The following is a 27,156-nucleotide window of genomic DNA, read 5'->3' on the forward strand; positions in this document are numbered from 1 at the left end:
TTAGGGTGAAAAAGGGCGATTTTGGGTGGAAAAAGGGGATTTTTGGGGGGAAAAAAGGGATTTTGGGTGAATTAAAGGCGATTTGGGGTGGAAAAAAGGGGATTTTGGGGGAAATAAAGGGATTTTGGGTGGAAAAAAGGGGATTTTGGATAGAAAAGGGAGATTTTGGGTGAATTAAAGGCGATTTGGGGTGGAAAAAAGAGGATTTGGGGTGGAAAAAAGGCGATTTTTGGTGGAATAACCAGAATTTTTGGGGCAAAAAAGGGGATTTTGGGTGGAATAAAAGGGGATTTGGGGAGAAAAAAAGGGATTTTGGGTGAAATAAACTGGATTTGGGGTGAAAAAAGGGGATTTTGGGGTCCCGGGCTCCGCCAGGGGGCGCCGTTTGTCCCCAAAGTGGGCGTGGCCTGCCCGGGTCACGTGACGCGGCGCCGGCGCCATCTTGGGTGAGTGGGGGGAGGGTCGGGGGGGGAAAAAACGGGCCCAGACCCCTCCCCCACCCCCTGTCCCCGCCCCCCACGCCCCTCCCCACCCTCGGGGGTCCCTCCCCGCCCCTCCCCCCCCCAGCCCCGGCCCGGGCGGGATCGGCCTCGGGAGGGACACGGGACCCCCCCCAAAATCTGCCCCTCCCCCACCCCCGAGCGCCGAGCACTTCCGGGTCCCCCCAAGGTGAGACCCCGGGGGGGGAGGGGAGGGGGGGGAGGTCCCGGGACCCCCGGGGGGGGTTTGGGGAGGGGGGGGAGGTCCCACTGTCCCCTGGGTGACTTTTTTTGGGGGGGGGTCTCACTGTCCCCCCTGTGCGATTTTGGGGGGGGGTCACTGTCCCTGTCCCCCCTCCCCCCTGTCCCCCCCGTGTAATTCTGGGGAGGGGTCTCACTGTCCCCTGTGTCACTTTGGGGGTCTCATTGTCCCTCTTTGTGACTTTTGGGGGGTCTCACTGTCCCCTCTGTCCCCCCGGTGTCATTTTGGGGAGGGGTCTTTGTCCCCCCTTCTCCCTCCTGTAATTCTGGGGGGGGGTCGTTGTCCCCTGTGTTATTTTGGAGGGGTCCCTTTTTTTGGGGAGGGGTCCCCTGCCCCCCTCCCACCCCATTTAACCCTTTCCCTCCCATCCCTTGTGTGTTATTTGGGGAGGGGTCCCTTTTTGGTGTGTCCCCCACCCATTTAACCCTTTCCCCTCCACTCCCCCTGTATTATTTTGGGGGTGGGGTCCCTTTTTTGGGACCCCCCCTCATTTAACCCTTTCCTCTCTCTCTCTCCCCCAGCCCCTCCCCCCAGGATGTCCCGCTGCTCCCCCTCCCCCCCCGCCCCTCCCCCCGGCGCTCCCCTCCCCCCCCCCGAGGACCCCCTGGACATTTGCCTGGCCCTGACCCGGCACCTCTTCGACCTGCTGGTTCGGGGGTCCCTGGGGGTCCTGCGGGGGCTCCTGGGGGCTCTGGGGCTGCGGGGCCGGGGGGGGGCGGGGGCCGCCTGGCTTTTGGGGGTGGGGGCGTTCGCGGGGGTGGGGGCGGGGCTGCGGGAGCTCTTCGGGCGCCTCCTGCTGCCCCTGGCCGCGCTCTACGCGCTGCTGCAGGCGCTGGTGCTGCTGGCCAGCCTCAGGGACCCCCGGGAGACCCCCCGGGACAGCCCCCGGGACACCCCCCAGCCCCCCCGGGGACCCCCCGACACCCCCGAGCCCCCCCGGGGACCCCCCGACGGCCGCGAGCCCCCCCCGGGCCAGGGGGAGGGGGAGGAGTGGTGGGACCCCCCCAGTGACGGGTGGGACCCCCCCGAGAGGAAGGAAATGGGGAGGGGGCGAAGGGGGGAGGGGTCCCTGAGGGAATAGGGGAGACCCCTCCTAATAGAAACTCCCTGGGGACCCCCCTGGACCCCTGGGAGACCCCCCTGGACCACCAGGAGACCCCCCAGGACCCTCCTGGGACCCCCCCTGGACCACCAGGGATTGCCCTGGGATTTCCTGGACCCCTGGGACCCCCCCTGGGACCCCTCTAGACCACCAGGAGACCCCCTGGACCATCAGGGATCCCCCAGGACCCCCCTGGACCACCAGGGTTGCCCCAGGACCACCAGGAGACCCCTGGGATCATTCCCTGGACCACCAGAGACACTCCTGGACCACCCAGAACACTAAAGGACCACCAGGGACCCACCAGAACCCCCCCTGGACCACTGGGAGACCCCCAGAGACCATCAGGGACACCCCAGGACCCCCCTGGACCACCGGGAGCCCCCCGTGGACCACCAGGGACTTTCCCAGACCACCAGGAACACGTATTGGGCCTCCAAGGACAATAATGGACCACCAGGGACTCTCCTGGGATCCCCCTGGACCACCAGGGACCCCCCAGGACCCCCCTGGACTCCTGGGACCCCCCAGGGTCCCTCCTGGACCACCCAGAACACTAAAGGACCCCCCAGGACCCTCCCTGGACCACCAGGAAGCCCCTGGGATCATTCCCTGGACCACCAAGAAACACTCCTGGGCCACCAAAAACACTAAAGGACCACCAGGGACTCTCCAGGATCCGTCCTGGACCACCCAGAACACTAAAGGACCCCCCAGGACCCCCCTGGACCACTGGGAGACCCCCCTGGACCACCAGAAACACCCCTGGGCCACCAAGGACACTAAAGGACCACCGGGGACACCCCTGGGATCCCACCTGGGCCACTGAGAGACCCCCCTGGACCACCAGGATCCCTCCTGGGCAACCCGGAGACCCCCATGGACCAGCAGGGACTCTCCTGGGACCACCAGGAACACTAAAGGACCACCCAGAGCACTCAAGGAGCACCAGGAACCCTGAAAGGAGCTCTGGGGACACCCAGAGACCCCCGGGAGACCCCCTGGACTGTGGGGAGACCCCCAGGAGACCCTGGGGAACACCCTGGACCACCAGGACGCCCTGGGATCCCCGCCAGACCACCGGGAGACCCTCTGGGATCTCCCCAGACCCCTGAGAACACTCTGGGACTCCCCCAGGAGCACTCCAGGACCACCAGGAGACCCCCCAGGACCTCCCCTGGACTCTGGGGAGACCCCCACAGACCCCTGGGAACCCCTGGGACCACCAGGAGCCCTTGTGGACCCCCAGGAGTCTTCCTGGACCCCCAAGAGACCCTCTGGGATCCCCCCTGGACCACCAGGAGACCCCTGGGAGCCCCCCAGGACCACCAGGAACCCTTGTGGACCCCCGGGAATCCCCTCTGGACTCTGGGGAGACCCCCCGGGCTCTGAGACGCCCCAAACCGCCCCCGGGCGGAGCCCCGCCCCTTTATGCCGGAGCCTGAGGAGGCCACGCCCCCACGCCACACCCACGGTGCTCCCCCATAGGCCACGCACAGTGTGACGTCATCACGCCCCGCTGCCACACGCACACGGCCCGCAAAGCTCCGCCCACTGTGATTGATTGATTGATTGACGGCTCCCCTCGGGCTCCGCCTGCAGCCCTGGGAGAGGAGTCCTCCCGCGGCCCCGCCCCCTCCGCCGCGGTTTTGGGGTGAATAAACACGATTTGGAGTGAATACAGACGTTTTTTGAGGTGAAAAAAAGCGATTTTGGGGTCGGTTCCGTGAGGGAGGGACCAGGCCCTGCCCTCACCTAAGATGGCGGAACCCTCAAACAAAACGGCAGCGCCCTCACTCAAAATGGCGGTGCCCTCAAACAAAATGGCGGCGCCCTCACCAAAGAAGCCGGAACCCTCAAACAAAATGGCGGCGCCCTCAAACAAAATGGCGGCGCGGATCGTTACGCGCCCGCCCCTCACTCCGAAGGCCCCTTAACCCCTCCTCACCCCTCAGGGCTGCCCTCAGCGGGCGCCCGACGCCGCTCCGGCGGTTCCGCGGTTCTTTACCGGCTCCGGTGGCGGCGGAGGAACCCCCGGGAGCGGCGGCGGCGCCGCCTCAGGCACCTGCTCTGGGCAGCCCCATTGGGGGCCTCGCCGCGCGCATGCGCAGAGCGCAGCAGGAGCCGGGCCCGGAGCCGCCTCGGAGGAACCGCCGCCTTCGCTGAGGTAAAAAAGGGAAAATAAAAAGACAAAAAGACAAAGCGGGGGGCTCTGAGGGACTCCCAAACCCCCGGGCGGGCGGTCAGAGCTCCCAGCCCCGCTGTAACCGCCCGTTCTCCCCTCAGGGCCCCCCCAGCCCCGGGCCCGCCATGGCCGAGGAGGCGCCGCCGCCGCCGCCGCCGGAGCCGCTGCAGGTTCTGGTCAAAACTCTGGATTCGCAAACGCGCAGCTTCGAGGTGGAGCCCGAGGTGAGTTCGGGGGGGTTTGGGGAGGGTTTCGGTGGGTTTTGGGGGGTTTTCGGTGATTTTGGGGGGTCCCGGAGGGTTGAGGAGGTCCTGGTGACTTCTGGGGTTTTTGGGGTGTATTTTTGATTTTTTTTTTAATGGGGAGTTTTTTGAGGGTTTTTTTGGGGGGGAGAGGGTGTTTGGAGGGTTTTTTTGAGGGATTTTAGGGGTGATTTTAGGGTAATTTTGGGATCTTTTTGAGGATTTTTTTAGGGGGGGTCCCAGTGTGTTTTAGTTTGGTTTTTTTTTGTTTTTTTTTTTTTTTTTTTTTTTTTTGGGGGGGGGAGTTTTTTGAAGGTTTTTTTGAGGGATTTTAGGGGCGATTTTAGGGTAATTTTGGTGGTCCTTTTGAGGATTTTTTTTGGGGGGTGAGTTCTGTGGGGTCTCGGTGAGTTCTGGGGGGGTCCCTGGAGGGGTCACTGATATTTTTTGAGTTTTGGGTGTTTTGTTTTTTTTGGGGGGGGGGGGTGGTTTTTTGGATATTTTTGGGGGTTTTTTTTGAGGGATTTTAGGGTAATTTTGGCAATCTTTTGGGTTTTTTTTTGGGGGAGGAGGTTTGAAAGTTTTTTAAGGGTTGGTTTTTTTTTTTTTTTTTTTTTAATTTGATTTTTGGTTATTTTGGGGTTTTTTTTGAGGGATTTTGGGGGTGATTTTAGGATAATTTTGGCGGTTTTTTGGGGGGCATTTTTTTTGGGGTGAGTTGTGGGGGTCCCGGTGATCTCTGGGGGTTCCCTTGAGGTGTCACTGATGTTTTTGGGGTCCCCTGCCCCCCCAGATCTCGGTGCGGGAGTTCAAGCAGCGCATCGCGGGCTCCGTGTCCATCCCGGCCGAGAAACAGCGGCTGATCTACCAGGGCCGGGTCCTGCAGGACGAGCGGCGCCTGCAGGAGTACAGTGAGACACGGGGAGGGGGCTTGGGGGGTTTACAGGGGTTTGGGGGGCTTGGGGAGGGGTTTGGGGGCGTTTGAAGGGGCTGGGGAGGGATTTGGGGGGGATCAGGGAGGGGTTTGGGGGGCTTAAAGGGGCTGGGGAAGGGTTTGAGAGGAATTTGAGGGGGCCTGGGAGGGGTTTGGGGGGTCTGGGAGGGGTTTGAAGGGGATGGGGAGGGATTTAGGAGGCTTTGAAGGGACTGGAAAGGGGTTTGGGGGGGTCTGGGGAGGGGTTTTGGGGGTCTACAGAGGGATTTGGGGGGCCTGGGAGGGGTTTGGGGGGAGTTTGGGGGGGTTTAGGGGGGCTGGGAGGGGTTTCAAGGGACTAGAAAGGGGTTTGGGGGGATTTAGAGGGGCTGGGGAGGGATTTGAGGGGTTTGGGAGGGGTTTGAGGGGTCTGGAGAGGGATTTGGGGGAATGTGGGGGGGCTGGAGAGGGATTTGGAGGGTCTGGAGGGGCTGGGGAGGGATTTAGGGGGGTTTGGGAGGGATTTGGGGGGCTTGGGGAGGGGTTTAGAGGGGTTTGAGGGACTTGGGGGAGTCTGGGAGGGGTTTGGGGGGTTTGGGGGACTGGGGAGGGGTTTGAAGGGGCTGGAGAGGGATTTGGAGGGTTGGAGGGGCTGGGGAGGGGTTTGGGGGAGTTTGAGGGGTCTGGAGAGTGATTTGGGGGCTTTAGGGAGGGGTTTGGGGGGTCTGGGGAGGGGTTTGGGGGGATTTGAGGTGGCTGGAAAGAGGTTTGGGGGGTCTGGGGAGGGGTTTGGGGGGATTTAGAGGGATTGGGGAAGGATTTGAAGGGGCTGTAAAGGGGTTTTGAGGGTTTGGGGGGTCTGGGGAGGAATTTTTAGGGGGTTTGGAGGGGCTGGTGAGGAGTTTGGGGTGGAGTTTTGGGGATTTGGGGGGGCTGGGGGAGGGATTTGGGGGGTTTTAGGGGGGTTGAGGAGGATTTTGGGGGTGTGGGGTTGATCCTGGGGGGTCTCAGGGCAGTTTTTGGGTAGTTTTTTGGGAGTCTGGGGGCAGTTTTTGGGTTCTGGGGGGGTTTGAGGGTCTTGGGAGGGGTTTTGGGGGTCTCAGGGCAGTTTTTGGGCAGTTTTGGGGGGTCTGGGGGCAGTTTTGGGGGTCTCAGGGCAGTTTTTGGGGGTCTCAGGGCAGTTTTGGGGTCTCAGGGCAGTTTTTGGGGCAGTTTTGGGGGTCTTGGGGCAGTTTTGGGGGTCTCAGGGCAGGTTTTTTTTTGGGCAGTTTTTGGGGGTCTCAGGGCAGTTTTGGGGTCTCAGGGCAGTTTTTGGGGCAGTTTTGGGGGTCTCAGGGCAGTTTTGGGGGTCTCAGGGCAGTTTTTGGGGCAGTTTTGGGGGTCTCAGGGCAGTTTTGGGGGTCTCAGGGCAGTTTTGGGGCAGTTTTTGGGGGTCTCAGGGCAGTTTTTGGGGCAGTTTTGGGGGTCTCGGGGCAGTTTTTGGGCAGTTTCGGGGGTCTCAGGGCAGTTTTTGGGGGTCTCAGGGCAGTTTTGGGGCAGTTTTGGGGGTCTGGGGGGGTTTGGGTGGGTTTTGGGGGTCTCAGGGCAGTTTTGGGGGTCTCAGGGCAGTTTTTGGGGCAGTTTTGGGGGTCTGGGGGGGGTTTGGGTGGGTTTTGGGGGTCTCAGGGCAGCTCTGGTCTCTCCGGGCCCCATTTGAGTGGTGGTCTCTCCCCCCAATCCCCAGATGTGGGGGGCAAGGTGATCCACCTGGTGGAACGGGCCCCCCCCCAGGCCCAGTCCCCCAACTCGGGGGGTCCCTCGGGGGGTCTGGGGGCCGCCCCCTCCCCCCCCCAGAACGGGGGGGGCCCTCGGGGGGGCCCCGACAGGAGCAACAACAGCAGCTACGTCATGGTGGGGACCTTCAACCTGCCGGTGAGGGGGACTGGGGGGCTTTGGGGGGGCTTGGGGGGTCCGGGGGGGGCCTGGGGGGGCCTGGGGGGTCACTGATGGTTTTGGGGCTTTTTTGGGATTTTTTGGGAATTTTTTTTGGGGATTTTTTGGGAATTTTTGGGGGATTTTTTTTTTTTTTTTTTTAAATTTTTGGAGGGTTTTTTGGGTGTTTTTTTGGGGGGGTGTTTTGAGATTTTTTTTTGGGTGTTTTTTGGGGTTTATTTTTTTGAGATTTTTTGGGGGGTTTATTGAGGGTTTTTTAGGGTTTTTTTTTGTTTTGGTTTTTTTTTGAGATTTTTTTGGGGTTTTTTTTGGGGTTTTTTTGAGATTTTTTTGGGGGTTTATTGAGGGGTTTTTAGGGGTGTTTTGTTTTGGTTTTTTTTGAGATTTTTTGGGGGTTTTTTTGGGTTTTTTTTGAGATTTTTTGGGGGTTTATTGAGGTTTTTTGGAGGGTTTTTTTTGGGGGTTTTTTTCGGTTTTTTTGGGGGGTTGGGAGGGTATTTAGGGGATCTGGGGGGGGGCTCAGGGGGGTTTTAGGGGTGTCCTGGGGGGATTTGGGGGGTCCTGGGGGGTCATTGATGGTCTTGGGGTTTTTTGGTTTTTTTTCAGGGGGGTTTGGGAGTTTTTTGGGGGGTTTTGTGTTTGTTTATTTTTTTAACATTTTGGGGTTTTTGGGGGTTTTGGGTGTTTTTTTTTGCATTTTTTGCGTTTTTTTAGGTTTGTTTTGTGGGGGTTAAGGCTTTTTGAGTTTTTTTTTTTGGGGGGGCGCTTTGGGTTTGTTTTTATTATTATTATTATTATTATTATTATTATTTGGGTTTATTGGGGGATTTTTTTTTATTATTATTATTATTTTAGCGATTTTTTTGCTATTTTTTGGGGGGGATTTAGGTGGGTTTTGGGGGATCCTGGGGGGGTCAGTAATTTTTTTGGGGAGGGGTCACTGACATTTTTAGGGGAATAATAAAAGATTGATAATTTTGGGGGGTCCTGGGGGGGATTTTGGGGGTCCTGGGGGGGATTTTGGGGCCCTGGGGGGGTCAATAACCCCAGGACCCCTCCCCAGATTGACGGCTCCTCTGTGGACGTTCACATCAACATGGACCAGGGCCCGGCCCAGGTGGGTCTGGGGGCTTTGGGGGGTCCTGGGGGGTCCTGGGGGTCCCAGCCTGACCCCCGTGCCCCCTGCCCAGAGCGAGCCCCGGATGAGGCTGTTGGTGGCCCAGCACATGCTCAGGGACATCCAGGGGGTGCTGGCGCAGCTCGAGGTGAGAGAGAGACCCCAAAATCAGCTTAAAATTATCCCAAAATTATCCCGAATTTACCCTGAAATTCCTCTAAAAATTATCCCATAACGACCCCAAAAATTACCCTGAAATCACCCCAAAAATATCCCAAAATCCACTCAAATTTTCTCTAAAAATCACCCCGAAAATCACCCGAAAATTACCCCAGAGTTACCTCAAAATTACCCCAAAATCATCCCAAATTTACCCCGAAATCATCTCAGAAATCATCACAAAATTACCCCAAAAATCATCACAAAGTCAACTCAAAATTATCTTGAATTTACCCTGAAATCACCCCAAAAATCACCCAAAAATTACTTTGAAATCACCCCAAAATTATCCCAAAATGACCCCAGAATTACTCCAAAAATCACCCCAGTTACCCTAAAATCAGTGTAAAATTGCCACAGAAATTATCCCAAAATTATCCCAAAATTATCTCAAATTTACCTTGAAATCTCTCTAAAAATCACCCCAAAAATCACTCAAAAATTACCCTGAAATCATCCCAAAATTGTCCCAAAATTACCCTTAAAGTCACTCCCAAAATCACCCCAAATTTACCCTGAAATCCCTCTAAAAATCACCCCAAAATCACCCTGAAGTCGCTCTAAAAGTCATCCTAAAATTACGCCAAAAATCACCCCAAAACCATCCCAAAATTACCATAAAATTACCATTAAAATTATCCCAAAAATTACCCCAAAGTCCTTCCTAAAATCACCCCAAAACTGCCTAAAAATCACCCCAAAATTACTCAAAAATCACTCCAAAATCCACCTAAATCCCCCCAAAACCCCCCAAATCCTCCCCAAAATCCCCCCAAAATCCTCGAGACCCCCCTCAAATCACCCCAAATTTACCCCAAAATCACCCCAGGACCCCCCAAATCATCCCCAAATCGCCCCAATCTTCCCCATTACCCCCCCAAATCCCCCTAAACCCCCAAAATCCCCCCAAAATCACCCAAATCCCCCCCAGAGCCCCCAAATCGCCTTCAAATCCCCCCAAATCCCTCCCAATCCCCCCAAAATCCCCCCAAATCCCCCCTAACCCCCCTTGTCCCCCCCCCAGGGCTCAGGGGGGTCCCGCAGCCCAAACCCCCCCGAGGGGCCCCCCCAGCCCCCCCCGGAGCCCCCCGGGGACCCCCCAGAGGAGCAAATGGAGGCGTCGGGAGCCCCCCCAGAGCCCCCCGAGACCCCCGAGACCCCCGGGCCGGGCCCCGAGGCCAACAGGTCAGTGCTGGGGGTTTTTTGGGGATTTTTTGGGATTTTTTTTTGAGTTATTTTGGGGGTTTTTTTGGGGGGGTTTAGAGTTTTTTGGAGGTGGGTTTTGGGGGGTTTTTTTGGATTTTTTGGGGGATTTTTTGGGGGGTTTGTTTGGGGATATTTTGGATGCTTTTGGGGGTATTTTGTGTGGTGTTTTGGGTTTTTTTGGGGGGGTTTTAGGGTTTTTTGGGGGGATTTTTTGGAGTTTTTTTGGGGGTTTTTTTGAGGGTTTTTTTGGGATATTTTGAGTGCTTTTGGGGGTATTTTGCATGGGTTTTTTGGGGTTTTTTTTGGGAAGTTTTAGGGGTTTTGGGGAGATTTTTAGGGTTTTTTTGGGAGGTTTTTGGGTTTTTTTTGGATGGGGGGTTTTAGAGGTTTTTTTGGGTATTTTTTGGTTGGTTTTTTTTTTTAGGGGTTCTTTGGGTTATTGGGGGGTATTGGGGAGGGTTTTTTGGGGGGAATTTTGGGGGGATTTTAGGGTAATTTGGGGTTTTTTTGGGGAAGTTTTTTAATTTTTGGGGTGGGTTTTTGTAGCTTTTTTTGAGGGGGGGATTTTTTTGGGGAGGATTTTTTTTCTTGGGGAGATTTTTTTGGGGTGATTTTTTTGGGGAGGTTTTTTTTGGGGTGGAGCTTTTTTGGGGTAGGTTTTGGGTTGTTTTTTTTTTCTGTAAGTTTTTTTTTGGGTGATTTTAGGGTAATTTTGGAATTTTTTTAGGGTTTTTTTGAGGGTTTTTTTGGGTTTTTTTAGTTTTTTTGGAGTTTTTTTGGGGTTTTTTTAGGGAGAATTTTTTTTTGGGGGGATGAGGGTTATTTTTTGGGGGGTCTCCACCCCTGACCTGTGCCCCCTCCTCACCCCCTGCAGCCCCCCGACCCCAGCAGAGCTCGGGGAGGTCCTGGGGGAGCTGCGGCGCCTCGAGCTGAGACTGGAGCCCTTCAGACAGAGATACCGGGACATCCTGAGCACGGCTGGGAGCGCTGACTACAGCCAGGACGTGAGTGGGGGTCCTGGGGGGGATTTGGGGGGTCCTGGAGGGATTTGAGGGGTCCCAGGGGGGATTTGGGGGGATTTGGGGGGTCCTGGAGCCCTTCAGACAGAGGTACCGGGACATCCTGAGCACGGCTGGGAGCGCTGACTACAGCCAGGACGTGAGTGGGGGTCCCAAAGAGGATTTGGGGGGTCCTGGAGGGGTTTGGGGGGTCCCAGGGGGGATTTGGGGGGTCCTGGAGCCCCTCAGACAGAGATACCGGGACATCCTGAGCACGGCTGGGAGCGCTGACTACAGCCAGGACGTGAGTGGGGGTCCTGGGGGGTCCTGGAGAGGATTTGGGGGTCCTGGAGGAGTTTGGGGGGTCCCTGGGGGGATTTGGGAGGTCCTGGAGGGGTTTGAGGGTCCTGAGAGAGTTTTTTGGGTTAATTTTGCATGGTTTTGGCCAGAATTTTGTGCGATTTTCACACCACAAACCACCATTGGGGAGGGGTCTCCCCCCTTGGGGGGTCCCATATTTTGAGTGGGGGGTCCTGGGGGGATTTTGGGAAGATTTGGGGAGGTTTGGGTGTTCCTGAGGGGCTTTTTGGGTCAATTGTGGTTGTTTTTGGTCGGAATTTTGTGCCATTTTCACACCACAAACCACCACTGGGTTGGGATCTACTCCCTTGGGGGGGTCCCATATTTAGGGGAGGGGTCCTGGGGGGATTTTGGGGGCTTTTGGGCGTCCTGAGAGAGTTTTTGGGGTCAATTTTGATGTTTTTTGGCCAAAATTTGTGGGATTTTTTTGCCGTAAATCCACTTTGGGTTGGTCTCTCCCCCCTTGGGGTGTCCCGTATTTAGGGTGGGGGTCTCTCACCCCTCCCCTGGGGTGTCCGGTATTTAGGGTGGGGGTCCTGGGGGCATTTTGGGGGGGGTTGGGTGTCCTGAGAGAGTTTTTTGGGGTCAATTTTGGAGGTTTTTGACCAGAATTCTGTGCCATTTTCACACCACAAACCAACACTGGGTTGGGATCTACTCCCTCGGGGGTCCCATATTTAGGGGAGGGGTCCTGGGGGGATTTTGGGGGCTTTTGGGCGTCCTGAGAGAGTTTTTGGGGTCAATTTTGATGTTTTTTGGCCAAAATTTGGGCGATTTTTTTGCCGTAAATCCACTTTGGGTTGGTCTCTCCCCCCCTTGGGGGTCCCCCATTTATGGTGGGGGTCTCTCACCCCTCCCCACCCCTCCCCCCCAGGCCGAGGCCCGCGAGGAGGCGCAGCGGGTGCTGACGCTGGCGGGGGAGGGGCAGCGGCTCCTGGGGAACGCCCTGGTTCTCCTGTCCGAGCTCAGGTGTCACCTGGGCGGGGCCGGGCCACGCCCCCTGCACCTGCCGCGGCCCCTCCCCCACTACGGGGGGCCCATGCTGGTCCAGCAGGCGACGATTCCCATCCAGGTGAGACCCCCACCCAAATAATGGGGGGTGGGAGGCATGAAATGGGGAGGGGGAGGTGAAAATGGGAGTGAGACCCTCGAAAATGGGGAGGGGGCTCCCGAAATAGGGGAGGGGGAGGTGAAAAATGGGGAGGGGGGGGTGAAAATGGGGAGGGGGAGGCAAAAAATGGGGAAGGAGAGGTGAAAAATGGGGAGGGGGAGGCCTAAAATGGGGAGGGGGAGACCCAAAATGGGGAGGGGGGAGGCACAAAATGAGGAGTGGGAGGCCTAAAATGGGGAAGGAGAGGCAAAAAATGGGGAGGGGGAGGTGAAAATGGGAGGAGACCCCTGAAATGGGGAGGGGGAGGCCCAAAATGGGGAGGGGGAGGTGAAAAATGGGATGGGATCCCCAGATTTTGAGGTGGGACCACCAAAAATGGAGGGTGGGACCCCCAGAATGGGGAGGGGGACCCCAAAATGGGGAGGGGAGCCCCAAGATGGGAAAGAGGAGGTGAAAAATGGGGAGGGGGGGGGGGTCCTGAAATGGGGAGGGGGAGGCCCAGAATGGGGTAGGACCCCTGAAAGGGGGAGGGAGAGGCCTGAATTTGGGGGTGGGACCCCCTAATTGGGGTGGTGGTGACCCCAAAATGAGGGTGGGGACCCCCAAAACCAGAATGGGGACCCCAAAACCAGAATGGGGACCCCAGAATAAGGGTTGAGACCCCCAAAATAAGGGTTGGGACCCCAAAATAAAGGGCTGGGGACCCCAAAGGAAAGGTGAAGACCCCCAAATTGGGGATTGAGGACCCCAGATTTGGGGTCTGGTGGGGGTTAACCCCCCTGGGGACCCCCCTGACCCCCCCCTGTCCCCCCAGATCAACGTGGGGACCCCAAGTTGAGGATTGGGACCCCCAAAATAAGGGTTGGGACCCCCAAGTTAAGGATTGGGACCCCCAGATTGGGGATTGGGGACCCCAGATTTGGGGTCTGATGGGGGTTAACCCCTCTCAGGACCCCCTGACCCCCCCCTGTCCCCCCAGATCAACGTGGGACCCCAAAAAAGGGTTGGGACCCCCAAAATAAGGATTGGGACCCCCAGATTGGGGATTGGGGACCCCAAATTTGGGGTCTGGTGGGGTCACACCCCCCTGGGGACCCCCCTGACCCTCCCCTGTCCCCCCAGATCAACGTGGGACCCCCAGATTGGGGATTGGGGACCCCAGATTTGGGGTCTGCTGGGGGTTAACCCCTCTCAGGACCCCCTGACCCCCCCCTGTCCCCCCAGATCAACGTGGGCACCACGGTGACAATGGCCGGGAACGGGGGCCCCGCCCCCCCCGCGCCCCCCGAGCTGCCCCCCGGGCCCGGCCCCTCCCCCCCCGCGCCCCCCACCCCCGGGGACCCCCCCGGGGACCCCCCGGGCCCCTCCCCTGCCCCCCCCGGGCCCCCTCCCCCCCCGGGGCCCCCCCGGGTGATCCGGATCTCGCACCAGAGCGTGGAGCCCGTGGTGATGATGCACATGAACATCCAGGGTGAGTCGGGGGGCTGAAAACACCCCGAAACCTGCCCTGGGGACCCCCAAAAACTGCCCTGAACAGCCCCAAAAACCTGCCCTGGGGACCCCCAAAAACCTGCCCTGGGGACCCCAAAAACCTGCCCTGGGGACCCCAAAAACCTGCCCTGGGGACCCCAAAAACCTGCCCTGGGGACCCCCAAAAACCTGCCCTGGGGACCCCCGAAACCTGCCCTGGGGACCCCCAAAAACCCCAAAAACTGCTCCAAAAACCCCCAAAAACATGCCCTGGGGACCCCAAAACCCCCCAAAAACATCCCCTGGGGACCCCAAAAACTGCCCTGGGGACCCCCAAAAACTGCCCTGGGGACCCCAAAAACTGCTCCAAAAACCCCCCAAAAACCTGCCCTGGGGACCCCAAAAACCCCCAAAAACATCCCCTGGGGACCCCAAAAACTGCCCTGGGGACCCCCAAAAACTGCTCCAAAAACCCCCCAAAAACCTGCCCTGGGGACCCCCAAAAACATCCCATGGGGACCCCAAAACCTGCTCCAAACACCCCCAAAACCCCCCCTTGAAACTTCCCCTAAAACCCCCTAAAAATTCCCCTAAAAATCCTCCTGGGACCCCCAGAATCCCCCCTTGAAACGTCCCCTAAAATTTCCCATAAACCCCCCCCCCAAAAAACTGCCCTGGGACCCCCAAAATCCCCCTGGGACCCCCAAAATCCCCCCCCCGTGACCCCCCTCTCTCTGTGCCCCCCCAGATTCGGGCTCTCCCCCCTCGGGGGGCTCAGCTGGACCCCCCGGGCCCGGGCTGGGCATCGGTGAGTGGGGCTGGGGGAGATTTGGGGGGATTTGGGGGGTCTGGGGGGGATTTGGGGGGGATTTGGGGGGTCTGGAGGCATTTGAGGGGGATTTGGGGGGATTTGGAAACATTTTGGGGGGATTTGGGGAGGATTTGGGGGGGATTTGGGGGGGTCTGAGGGGGATTTGGGGGGGATTTGGGGGGTCTGGGTGGTCTTGGGGCATCTGGGGGAGATTTGGGGGATTTTGGGAGGTCTGGAGCAATTTTGGGGGATTTTGGGGGGGATTTGGGAGGGTCTGAAGGCCCTGAAGTGACCAAGGCGTGGCTGGGCGTGGCCGTGGGTTCAGTGGGCGTGTCCTGGGCGTGTCCTGGGCGTGTCCAGGTGTGTCCTGGGCGTGTCCAGGTGTGTCCTGGGCGTGTGCGGGGCGTGTCCAGGCGTGTCCAGGTGTGTCCAGGCATGTCCAGGCGTGTCCAGGCGTGTCCTGAGCCGTGTCCTGCCCCCGTGTCCCCCCAGGTGGGGTGGGGGTCCAGCTGCCCCCGCTGCCCCCCGAGTTCCTGCAGGCCGTGGCCCATCAGATCACCCAGCAGGCCATGGCGGCCGCTGCCTCTGCGGCCACAGGTACCGAACTGACCAGTGGTGACCATGAGTGACCATTGGTGACCACTGCTGACCATGAGTGACCACTGCTGACCATGAGTGACCACTGCTGACCACTGCTGACCATGAGTGACCACTGCTGACCATGAGTGACCACTGCTGACCACTGCTGACCACTGCTGACCACTGCTGACCATGAGTGACCACTGCTGACCAGTGCTGACCACTGCTGACTGCTGCTGACCGTCACTGACCACTGCTGACCGCTGGTGACCATCACTGACCACTGCTGACCATTGGTGACCACTGCTGACTGTCACTGACCACTGCTGACCATGAGTGACCACTGCTGACCATTGGTGGCCACTGCTGACCATGAGTGACCACTGCTGACTGTCACTGACCACTGCTGACCATTGGTGACCACTGCTGACCGTCACTAACCACTGCTGACCATTGGTGACCACTGCTGACCGCTGCTGACCATCACTGACCACTGCTGACCATTGGTGACCATTAGTGACCACTGCTGATTGTCACTGACCACAACTGACCATCACTGACCATCGCTGACCATCACTGACCATCACTGACCATCCTGACCATCACTGACCATTGCTGACCATCACTGACTGGGGTTCACTGTAACTGATCATCACCATCACTGACCATCACTGACCAGCACTGACCATCACTGACCATCACTGACCAGCACTGACCATCACTGACCATCACTGACCATCACTGACCATCACTGACCATCACTGACCATCACTGACCAGCACTGACCATCACTGACCATCACTGACCATCACTGACCATCACTGACCATCACTGACCATCACTGACCACCACTGACCATCGCTGACCATCACTGACCATCACTGACCACTGCTGACTGTCACTGACCAGCACTGACCGTCGCTGACCATCACTGACCATCACTGACCATCACTGACCACTGCTGACTGTCACTGACCATCACTGACCACCACTGACCATCACTGACCAGCACTGACCACCCCTGACCACGCCTGACCATCGCTGACCACCCCTGACCACCCCTGACCACCCCTGACCACCCCTGACCCCCACTGACCACCCCTGACCATCCCTGACCCCCACTGACCACCCCTGACCATCCCTGACCATCACTGACCATCACTGACCACTGACCCCCACTGCCCCCCACTGCCCACACCAGTGGTCACTCGGCCCCTGCCCCCCCGCTGACCCCCCGGTGTCCGTGTGTCCCCAGGCCAGGCCGTGGGGGGGTTCCAGGCCCCCACCCGAGTGGTCATCGCCCGGCCCTCGGCCCCTCCCCCGCGCCCCACCCACCCCGGAGCCCCCCAGGCCGGGGGGGCCGGACCCGTGAGTGGGGAGGGGTCTGGGGGGGTCCTTGGGGGGCTTGGGGGACCCTGGGGGGGCTTTGGGGGGGCTTGAGGGGCTGTGGGTGGGATCTGGGGGGCTTGGGGGGGCTTGGGGGTCCCTGGGGGGGCTTTGGGGGGGCTTGGGTTTATTTGGGGGGCTCTAGAGGGGGTTTGGGGAGGGACCCCCATGGTTTGAGAGGGTCTGGGGGGGCTTGGGGGGGTTTTGGGGGACCCTGGGGGGGCTTTGGGGGGTCCCTGGGGGCTGGGGAGGAACTGGGGGAGATTGGGGGGCTTGGGGGAACCCTGGGGGGGCTTTGGGGGGGATTTGGGAGGCTCTGGGGGGGTTTGGGGGGGACCCTCAGGGTTTGGGAGGGGTCTTGGGGGGCTGAGGGAGGGGCTTGGGGAAAATGGGGGGGCTTGGGGGAGGGACCCCTGGGTCTGGGATCCCCAGATTGGGTCTGGGGTCTCCCCTAATTGGGTTTGGGGTCCCTAATTGGGTCTGGGGTCTCCCCAGGCCCCCGGGGGGGCGTCGCTGGCTCAGGTGATCAGTGGCCTGGTGGGACAACTCCTGATGCAGCCGCTGGTGCTGGGTGAGACTGGGGGGGCTGGGGGGGGACTGGGGGGGGATTGGGGGGGATTGGGAGGGGACTGGGGGGGACTGGGGGGGGATTGGGAGGGGACTGGGGGGGACTGGGGGGGGATTGGGGGGGACTGGGGGAGGGATTGGGGTGGGGGAGGGACCCCGGTTTGTATTCTGGGGGGTCCTGGGGAGGCCACGCCCCCCTGACCCCTCCCCGTCTCTCTGTCCCCTCCCCCAGCCCAGGGCGGCTCCTCGGCCCCTCCCCCCGGCTCAAGCTCCGCCCCCTCCCCCGGCCCGGCCCCGCCCCCGGCCCCGCCCGGCCCCGCCCCCCCAGCGGGAGGAGCCCCGGGGGGTCCCGAGGGTTCGGCCCCGCCCCCGGCCACGCCCATGGCGGGGGGCGGGGCTGAGGGGCAGCAGCGCCCCCTGGTGGGGCTGCTGGGGGGGCTCCTGGGGGCGGGGCCAGCCCCGCTGGTGGGCGTGGCCGTGCCCGGGGGCAGCCCCCTGCTGGAGGGCGTGGCCGAGCTGCTGCAGGTAGGCGGGGCCAAGGAATGGGGGCGGGGGCCTCGTGGTGGCGTGGGCGGGGATTGGAGGGGAGGTGGGCGTGGTCACATGGAGGGCGGGGCCAAGGAATGGTGGGCGGGGATTGATGGGGAGGAGGGTGTGGACATTGGGGCGGGGCCTCAGGGAAATGTGGGCGGGGCTTGGAGAAAAAGGGGCGGGGTTTGATGCAAATTAATGAGGAGGCAGAGCTTGTAGGGGTGAAGGAATGGTGCATTATGGGAAAGGGGGGTGTGAGCTTGAAGGGGCGGGGCTTGTATAAGGGGTGGGGCCACAATAATAAAATCAGGGTGGGGCACCAAAGTGGGCGGGGTCTATTTGCCACACCGCTTAATTAACCCTTTTCTCTCCCCATAGGCCGCCCAGCCTGGCCCCGCCCCCTCCTCTGAAGCCCCTCCCCCTTCCGACACCTCCCCCTCCCCCACCTCCACCACCGCCCCTCCCCCTTCCCCTCCCCCCCCTCCCCCTCCCCCCTCCTCCTCCTCCTCCGAGGGCGGCCCCGCCCCTTCCTCCGGCTCCTCCCCCTCCGAGGGCGGCCCCGCCCCCTCCTCCGGAGGCCCCGCCCCCCCGGGGGAGGCGCTGCCCCCCGAGTTCTTCACCAGCGTCCTGCAGGGGGTCCTGAGCTCCATGTTGGGACCCCTGGGGGCGCCCCCCAGCGGCCCCCCCGAGAGCATTGCGGCCTTCCTGAGCCGCCTCAGCGGGACCCCCGGCCTGCTGGAGGGGACCCCCGGGCCGGATGGTGAGTCTGGGGGTCACAGGGGGGGTTTGGGGGTCCATAGGGGGGGTTTGGGGTCATTGAGGACCCCCGGCCCCGACGGTGAGTCTGGGGGTCACAGGGGGGGTTTGGGGTCATTGGGGACCCCCGGGCTGCTGGAGGGGACCCCGGGGCCGGATGGTGAGTCTGGGGGTCACAGGATGGGTCTGGGGGGTTATAGAGGGGATTTGGGGGGGCCTGGGGGTCACTGGGGGGTCATAGACAGGGTTTGGGGGGTCACAGGGGGGATTTGGGGTCATTGGGGACCCCTGGGCTGGTGGAGGGGACCCTCGGCCCCGATGGTGAGTCTGGGGGCTCTGGGGAGGTCTAGGGGGGATTTGGGGTCATTGGGGACCCCTGGGCTGGTGGAGGGGACCCCGGGGCTGGATGGTGAGTCTGGGGGGCTTTGAGGGAGTTTAGGGTCATTGGGGACCCCCGGCCCAGATGGTGAGTCTGGGGGGCTTTGGGGGTCACTGGGGGGTCATTGGGGGATTTGGGGTCTTTCCCAGCGGGTTTTGAGTTTTTTTCTGTGGGTTTTACGTTTCTTTATGAAGATTTTGAGTTTCTTTATGAGGATTTGGGGTTAATTTTTGCAGATTTTGGGTTTTTTGAGGGTTTTCGGTCTCTCTCTGTCGGGTCTTGGGTCACTCTCTGAGTTTTGGGATTTTTCCTGCGGGTTTTAAGTTTCCTTATGAGCATTTTGAGTTTCTTTCTGTGGATTATGGTTTTCTTTGTGGAGACTTTAGTTTCTTTCTGAGGATTTTGGGTCTCTCTCTCTGTGTTTTGAGTTTCTTCCTGTGGATTTGAGTTTTGTTTATGAGGATTTTAGTTCTCCTTATGAGAATTTTGAGTTTCTTTATGAAAATTTTGAGTTTCTTTATGAGAGTTTTGCCTTTTTTCCTGCACATTTCCCCTCCCTTTCCCCCCATCCCACCCGGCTCTCCCCACCCCCGTGCTCTGACCCCATTTTGGGTGATTTCCAGGGTTTTTCGGGGCGCTGCTGGCGCTGATCTGCCAGCACCTGTCGATGGTGGACGTGGTGCTGCTGCTGCACGGGCGGTGCCAGCCCCTGGCCCGGCTGCAGCCGCTGCTGCGCCGCTGCTTCCGCCAGAGATACCTGGGGGGCAGGGACCCCACCGAGGCCAACGTCAGGGTGAGAGACCCCCGAGATCATCCCCAAATCCCTGAGACCCCCCTGAGCCCACCCTGAGCCACCCTGACCCTGCCCAGCCCCTGCCCCTGCGCCGCTGCTTCCGCCAGAGATACCTGGGGGGGAGAGACCCCACCGAGGCCAACGTCAGGGTGAGAGACCCCCGAGAGCATCCCCAAATCCCTGAGACCCCCCCCAAATCCCTGAGACCCCCAGGGACCCCCTGAACCCATCCAACCCCCACCCTGACCCAGCCCAGTCCCTGCCCCGCTGCTTCCGCCAGAGATACCTGGGGGGCAGGGACCCCACCGAGGCCAATGTCAGGGTGAGAGACCCCCCAGACCCCTGAGACCCCCCCCAAATCCCTGAGAACCCCAGGGACACCCCCTGAAACCCCTGAGATCTTCCTGAAATCCCTGAGATCCCCAGAGACCCTGAGAGACCCCCACCAGAAACTCCTGAGACCCCCCCAAACCCTGACCTCTGACCCCTCTGACCCCCTAGGGACCCCTGAGACCCTCCCAGAGAATCCCAGACCCCCCTGAGACCCCCCCAAACTCTGACCTCTGACCTCTCTGAGATCCACCTGAGCCCCCCAGGAACCCCAGAGACAACCCCAGACCCCCCTGAGATCCCCAGACACCCCAGGGACCCCTGAGACCCCCCCCACACCCTGACCCCTGACCCTCCTGAGCCCCCTGAGACACTCCTGAGACCCCCAGGAACCCCTGAGACCCCCAAACCCTGATCTCTGACCCCCCTATTTTTCCCCAGGCGGCCACACACAACCTGATCATGGGGCTGGAGGGGTTCATCCGCGAGAGCTTCGTGAGTGGGGGGTCTTGGGGTGGTCTGAGAGTCCTGGGAGGGTCCTGGGAGGGTCCTGGGAGACCTGGGGGGGGGGGCTCTGGGGGGTCCTGGGGGGGTTTTGGGGGGTCTTGGAGGGTCCTGGGGGGCTCTTGGGGTCTCAGGGCTGGTTTTGGGGCTCAGGGGGGGGCACAGGGGGGTCTCGGGGGGCTCAGTGGGTTCTGGGAGGTTTTTGGGGCTCAGGGAGGGCTCGGGGGGTCTCACGGCTGATTTTGGGGGTCAGGGGGGCTCGGGGGGCTCAGGGGGGTCTTGGGGGTCTCAGGGGGCCCTGGGGGTCCCAGGGGGGGTCTCAGGGGGGTCTCAGGGGGGTCTGATCCCTGCCCGTCCCCAGGCCGGGGTGCGCGTGGCCGACGGGGTGGACATCACCCGCACCAACGTGGAATTCCTGCGGGAGCAGTTCAACCGCATCGCGCTGCACGTGCTGCGCTGCACAGGTGGGGCTGGGGGCTGCAAATGTGGGGCTGGGGGCTGCAAATGTGGGGCTGGGGGCTCTGGGGGGGCATCGCGCTGCACGTGCTGCGCTGCACAGGTGGGGCTGGGGGCTCAAATGGGGCTGGGGGCTCCAAATGGGGCTGGGGGCTCTGGGGGGGCATCGCGCTGCACGTGCTGCGCTGCACAGGTGGGGCTGGGGGCTGCAAATGGGGCTGGGGGCTGCAAATGTGGGGCTGGGGGCTTGGGGGGGCATCGTGCTGCACGTGCTGCGCTGCACAGGTGGGGCTGGGGGCTGCAAATGTGGGGCTGGGGGCTGCAAATGTGGGGCTGGGGGCTTGGGGGGGCATCGTGCTGCACGTGCTGCGCTGCACAGGTGGGGCTGGGGGCTCCAAATGGGGCTGGGGGCTCCTGGGGGGGCATCGCGCTGCACGTGCTGCGCTGCACAGGTACCCCTGGGGAGGGGGAAATGTGGGGCTGGGGGCTCCAAATGGGGCTAGGGGGTCAGAGAAATGGGGCTGGGGAATCTGGGGGGCTCCAAATGGGTCTGGGGGGTCAGAAATGGGGCTGGGGGCTGGAAATGGGGCTGGGGGCTTGGGAGGCCTGGGGAATGTGGGGGGTTGTTGTGGGGGGTCACTGGGTGTCAGGGGGTCAGATGGTCACTGGGAGATGATGGGGGCGGGTCAGTGGGGTCAGTAGGGGTCAGGGGTGGTCAGTGGTGGTCAGGGGTGGTTGGGTGGACTCAGTGGGGGTCCTGGGGGTCAGCAGTGGCCAGCAGTGGTCAGTGGTGGTTGGATGGACTCAGTGGCAGTGGTCAGCAGTGGTCAGCGGTCACTCTGTCCCCAGACGGCTCCTTCGGGCCGCGGCTGCTGGAGCTCTGTAACCGCGGCCTGTTCGAGTGCCTGGCCCTGAACCTGCACTGCCTGCGGGGGGAGCGGGGGGCGCTGGGGGCGCTCATCAGTGACCGCATCGTGAGTGACCCCTGACCCCTGACCCCTGTGTGCCCTGACACCCCCCTGACCCCTGTGTGTGACCATTGACACCCCCTGTGTGTGACCCCTGTGTGTGACCATTGACACCCCCTGTGTGTGACCCCTGACCCATGGAGGGCACATCGTGAGTGGGACCCTCGACCCAAAATGGGGAGGGGGACTTGGGGGAGTCCTTGACCCACAGCAGGGTGGGGGGATTGGGGGTGTCCCTGTGACCCCTGGGGGGTTTTGGGGGTCTCCCCACGCCCCCCTGACCCCCATTTCTCTCCCCCCAGCGCCGTCTCTCAGCGGACGTCCCCCCATCCCTGGTGGGCTGGCTGACGGCTGTGGTGGGGCTGTGACCCCTGGGGGGTTTTGGGGGTCTCCCTGTGTCCCCCTGACCCTGTGCCCCCCATCTCTCTCCCCCCAGCGCCGTCTCTCGGTGGACGTCCCCCCGTCCCTGGTGGGCTGGCTGACGGCCGTGGTGGGGCTGTGTCTGTGAGCCCCCAGACCCACATGGGGATACGTGGGGGTCTCCCCAAGTCCCCTGACCCCCATTTCTCTCCCCCCAGCGCCGTCTCTCGGCGGACGTCCCCCCATCCCTGGTGGGCTGGCTGACGGCCGTGGTGGGGCTGCGGCTGCAGGCCGTGCTGGAGCAGATGCCCGTGACCCCCGAGCAGGTGCTGCCCTACGTGAGACACCTGGGGGAGCCCCCGGAGCCGCCGCCCCGCCAGGTGAGAGTGGGCACGCCCCCTTGAGGTGTGACCCCGCCCTTCCCAGTGTGACCCCGCCCCCTTCAGGTGTGACCCTGCCCTTCCCAGTGTGACCCCGCCCCCTTCAGGTGTGACCCCGCCCTTCCCAGTGTGACCCCGCCCTTCCCAGTGTGACCCCGCCCCCTTCAGGTGTGACCCTGCCCCTGTCAGGTGTGACCCCGCCCCCCCAGGTGTGACCCCGCCCCCTCAGGTGTGACCCTGCCCTTCCCAGTGTGACCCCGCCCCCCCTCAGGTGTGACCCCGCCCTCCTCAGGTGTGACCCCGCCCACTGGGGTGCAAACCACGCCCTTCATTAAACCCCACCCAATAAACCCCTCCCCATTAAACCCCGCCCCTTGTTAAACCCCACCCCTTGATAAACCACGCCCCCATTAAACCCCACCCCTCATTAAACCCCTCCCCATTAAACCCTACCCCTTGTTAAACCCCACCCCTCGTTAAGCCACACCCCCTGTTAAACCCCGCCCCCAGCCGCTGCCCGAGGAGCCAATGGAGGTGCAGGAGGCGGAGCCGCCCCCGGAGGACGCGCAGGTATTGGTGGGTGGGCGGGTGTGTGGGCGGTGCTTGGAGCAGGGGAGGGGTTTGTCACAAAGGGGGCGTGGCCAGCGCTGAGGCCCCGCCCCTGACGGCCCCGCCCTTCCAGCGGGACGGGGCGGGGTCTCCGGCCCCCGCGACCACGGCCGAGGAGGCGCTGCCCCCCCCCGAGAGCGACAGCGAGGCCTGGGCGGCGGCCGTGCCCCCGGTGAGTGACCAGAGTGACCAGAGTGACCACTGAGTGACCACTGAGTGTGTGTGAGACCCCTCTGTGTGTGTGTGTGACCCCACCATGCCCCCGGTGAGTGACCAGAGTGACCACTGAGTGACCACTGAGTGTGTGTGAGACCCCTCTGTGTGTGTGTGTGACCCCACCATGCCCCCGGTGAGTGACCAGAGTGACCCCTGAGTGACCACTGAGTGACCATTCCATGTGTGACCCCTCTGTGTGTGTGTGTGACCCCGCCGTGCCCCCGGTGAGTGACCATTGAGTGACCATTGCATGTGTGACCACCCCTGTGTAACCTCTTTGTGTGTGTGACCCCACCGTGCCCCCGGTGAGTGACCACAGTGACCCCTGAGTGACCGCTGAGTGTGTGACTCCTCTATGTGTGTGTGTGCGACCCCGCTGTGCCCCTGTGAGTGATCAGAGTGACCACTGAGTGACCACTGTGTGTGTGTGACCCCTGTGTAACCCTCGTGTGTGTGTGTGACCCCGCCGTGCCCCCCGTGAGTGACCAGAGTGACCACTCTGTGTGTGTGTGTGTGAGACCCTCCTGTGTGTGGCCCCATGACCCCCCTGTGACCCCTGTATGACCCCATGACCCCTGTGTGACCCCTGTGTGACCCCAGGAGTGGGTGCCCATCATCCGCGAGGATTCTCAGCTGTGTGTGACCCCATGACCCCCCTCTGACCCCTGTGTGACCCCTGTATGACCCCTGTGTGACCCCTGTGTGACCCCTGTGTGACCCCAGGAGTGGGTGCCCATCATCCGCGAGGATTCCCAGCTGTGTGTGACCCCTGTGTGACCCCATGACCCCCCTCTGACCCCTGTGTGACCCCTGTGTGACCCCAGGAGTGGGTGCCCATCATCCGCGAGGATTCCCAGCGCCAGCGGAAGGCGAAGCCGCAGCCGCCGCTCAGCGACGCCTACCTGAGCGGGATGCCGGCCAAACGGAGAAAGGTCAGTGACCCCAGTGACCACAGTGACCAGTGACTGACCACTGACTGACCAGTGACCCCTGAGTGACTGCAGTGACTGCTGAGTGATGACTGAGTGACCTGAGCGGGATGCTGGCCAAACGGAGAAAGGTCAGTGACCACTGAGTGACCAGTGAGTGACCACAGTGACCCCTGAGTGACCAGTGACTGACCACAGTGACTGCTGAGTGACCAGTGAGTGACCTGAGCGGGATGCCGGCCAAACGGAGAAAGGTCAGTGACCCCAGTGACCACTGAGTGACCACAGTGACCCCTGAGTGACCAGTGACTGCTGAGTGACCACTGTGTGACCCTGAGTGACTGCTGAGTGACCGCAGTGACCGCTGCACGACCATAGTGACCCTGAGTGACCACAGTGACTGACCCGAGTGACCACTGACTGAGTGACCCCACAACCAGCCCGTGATCACTACACACCGACTCCCCCCTGCCCCTGCTGACCCCCGAGTGACCCCCGAGTGACCCCGAGTGACCGCTGACCCCCCAGACCATGCAGGCGGAGCCGCCCCCGCTGCTGCTGGCCGAGGCCGTGGGCAGAGCCGCCCGAGCGGCCGGAGCTCGGAGCCTCGGGACCCCCGAGAGCCTCGGGCAGGAGCTGAGCCAGGGGGGGCTGCAGGAGGCCTACAGGCAGCAGGTAAAGGGGGCTGGGGGCTGCACATGGGGCTGGGGGCTGCAGGGAATGGGGCTGGGGGCTGCAGGAGGCCTACAGGCAGCAGGTAAAGGGGGCTGGGGGCTGCACATGGGGCTGGGGGCTGCAGGGGGGCTACAGGCAGCAGGTAAATGGGGCTGGGGGCTCAGGGAATGGGGCTGGGGGCTGCAGGGGGGCTACAGGCAGCAGGTAAATGGGGCTGGGGGCTCAGGGAATGGGACTGGGGGCTGCGAATGGGGCTGGGGAATGGGGCTGGGGGCTGCAGGGGGGCTACAGGCAGCAGGTAAATGGGGCTGGGGGCTGGAAATGGGGCTGGGGGCTGCAGGGGGGTAACAGGCAGCAGGTAAGTGGGGCTGGGGGCTGCAGGGAATGGGCCTGGTAATGGGGCTGGGGGGGGTTTCCAGGATGGGTCTGGGGGCTGCAAGGGTGACACAGGGACAGGGTCAGTGGGTCTGGGGGGGGGGGGGGTCACCACTGCCCCATAGGGGCTGCTGTGGGGGAGGGGAGGGGGCTCCCTGGTGGGCGGGGCCTTGTGGGGAAGTGTCAGGGTGGGCGTGTCTGTGGGCGTGTCCCTGGGCGTGTCCCAGCCCCGCCCACCCCCCTTTGCCCCTCCCCCAGCTCCAGGCCGACCTGCACCGGCGGCTCCGCGAGGACCCCGATTTCAGCCCCCGGCGCTTCCCCAACGCCCACCGGGCCTTCGGGGAGCCCCCTCCCCCTCCCCGGGCCCTGGGGGACCCCCCGCCCCTCCCCCACCCGCCCTCTCCCCCGCAATAAACGCGGCCCCGCCCCTCCCCCGCCCCCCGGGGGTGATGACGTCACTGCTGCTGCTGCTCCGCCTTTATTTCATTTCATTTCCTCTCTGGGGCCGTTTGGTTTCAATTTTTTGTGTTTTTTTGTCGTTTTTTTTTCGACGTTTCTTTACCAAAGGAGGGATTTGGGGGGAGGGGGAGGGGAGGGGGCCACGCCCAATGTGGGGGGCGGGGCCACGCCCCACGGGAAGGGGATGGGGGAGGGGGTGTCACCGAGGGCCCCTCCCCCACCCGCATAAATACCGGGCCCGCCCCTCCCCCCGCCCGGGTGGGGGAGGGGTCACTGGGGGCGCCGCGGCTCCGGGGGTGGGGGAGGGGCCCGGGGGGGGCCCCAAGCGCTGGGGGGGCGGCGGGAGCCCCCGGGGGGGGGAGGGGCGGCGCCCCGGGGGGCGGAGGGGGGAGGGGCCGGAGCCCCGGGGGGAGGGGCGGCCTCGGGCGGGCAGGGGCGGGGCCCGCGCGGAGGGGGGGGAGGGGCGAAGGGCGGGGTGGGCGGGGCCAGGAGCCGCCCCAGCGGCAGGAGGGGGAGGGGCGGCGCCGGGGGGGCCCCGAAGTTGACGACGGGCGGGACCGGGGGGGGCTCCACCAGCGGCAGCAGCATCTGGGGGGGGAGGGGAGAGGGCGGGTCAGGGGCGGGGCCTGCCCGGGGGAGGGCGGGGCCTGCCCCAGGGGTGGGGGTGGGGTCATCCAGGTGAGGGTGGGGTTAACCCAGGTGGGGGTGGGGTTAACCCAGGTGAGGGTGTGGTCACCCAGGTAGGGGCGGGGTCACCCAGGTGAGGGTGGGGTCACTCAGGTAAGGGTGGGGTCACCCAGGTAAGGGTGGGGTCACCCAGGTAAGGGTGGGGTCACTCAGGTGAGCCCCGTTACCTGCTGGAAGCTGCTCTGGCCCTGCCCGTAGAACTCCGAGGGCGGGGTCAGCTCCTGCCTCACCTGTTGGGGGAGGGGAGGTGGGTGTGGCCTCTCTGGCCCCGCCCCCCCGGCCCCGCCCCCAGCCCGGGACTCACCTGCAGCACGGGGGGGTCGGGGCAGAAGGGCCCGTACAGGAACGGGGGGGGCGGGTACAGGACCCCCCCCGGCCCCCCCAGTTTGGCCAATTCCGGGAAATCCAAAAAGGGGCCCTTGAGGGGGGGGAGGGGCAGCCCCGCCCCCGCCACCAGCACCGGCCTGGGGGGAGGGGACACTCAGGGGGGGCTCTGAGGGGGGTCAAAGCCCCCCCCAAATGTGTCCCCGCCCCCCCAGGTACGTCCCTCCCCCTCTCCAGGTGTGTCCCCGCCCCCCCAGCTGTGTCCCCCCCCCTCCCCAGGTGTGTGTCCCCCCCCTAAGGTGTCCCCAGGTGTGTCCCAGGTGTATCCCCTGTCCCCAGGTACCTGTAGGGGGTCATTGAGGGGGTCCCGGGGCGGAAACTGCTGCTGCTGCTGCCCGGGGGGGGCTCCACGGCTGGGGGGGGCACCTGGGGGGACAAAGGGAGGGTCAGGGGAGCCCCTCAGGACCCCCAAACCCTCCCCGGGGT

At 62.3% G+C, this 27,156-nt stretch overlaps 2 protein-coding genes across 2 annotated transcripts in view; one reads left to right on the forward strand and one right to left on the reverse strand.

Moving 5' to 3' along the window:
• The first annotated feature begins 3,978 nt into the window (after window positions 1-3,978).
• BAG6 (BAG cochaperone 6) lies at window positions 3,979-25,927 on the forward strand. The gene is made up of 26 exons (XM_083881746.1): window positions 3,979-4,252; window positions 5,064-5,181; window positions 6,907-7,094; window positions 8,179-8,232; window positions 8,306-8,380; window positions 9,476-9,636; window positions 10,532-10,661; window positions 11,890-12,087; window positions 13,351-13,597; window positions 14,345-14,404; window positions 14,900-15,004; window positions 16,242-16,354; window positions 16,868-16,943; window positions 17,172-17,464; window positions 17,849-17,962; window positions 18,023-18,230; window positions 19,229-19,398; window positions 20,170-20,223; window positions 20,594-20,696; window positions 21,538-21,662; window positions 22,235-22,396; window positions 22,907-22,966; window positions 23,079-23,177; window positions 24,046-24,153; window positions 24,679-24,825; window positions 25,459-25,927. The coding sequence occupies exons 1-26, from the start codon at window positions 4,154-4,156 to the stop codon at window positions 25,612-25,614; spliced, it is 3,423 nt and encodes a 1,140-aa protein (XP_083737872.1). The 5' UTR covers window positions 3,979-4,153; the 3' UTR covers window positions 25,615-25,927.
• Window positions 25,928-25,929: 2 nt separating this feature from the next.
• Window positions 25,930-27,156, reverse strand: part of PRRC2A (proline rich coiled-coil 2A) — a gene marked incomplete at its 3' end in the record, with an annotated part of 12,044 nt that continues 10,817 nt past the window's right edge. The window contains exons 17-20 of the mRNA XM_083881747.1: window positions 27,014-27,096; window positions 26,651-26,810; window positions 26,514-26,576; window positions 25,930-26,247 (exon numbers count right to left, since the gene is read on the reverse strand). Of these exons, the coding sequence (XP_083737873.1) occupies window positions 25,930-26,247; window positions 26,514-26,576; window positions 26,651-26,810; window positions 27,014-27,096 (624 nt within the window). The remainder of the gene's footprint in view (window positions 26,248-26,513; window positions 26,577-26,650; window positions 26,811-27,013; window positions 27,097-27,156) is intronic.

This window comes from Zosterops lateralis (genome assembly GCF_965231275.1).
Source record: "Zosterops lateralis genome assembly, chromosome: 35".
Taxonomy (NCBI): domain Eukaryota; kingdom Metazoa; phylum Chordata; class Aves; order Passeriformes; family Zosteropidae; genus Zosterops; species Zosterops lateralis.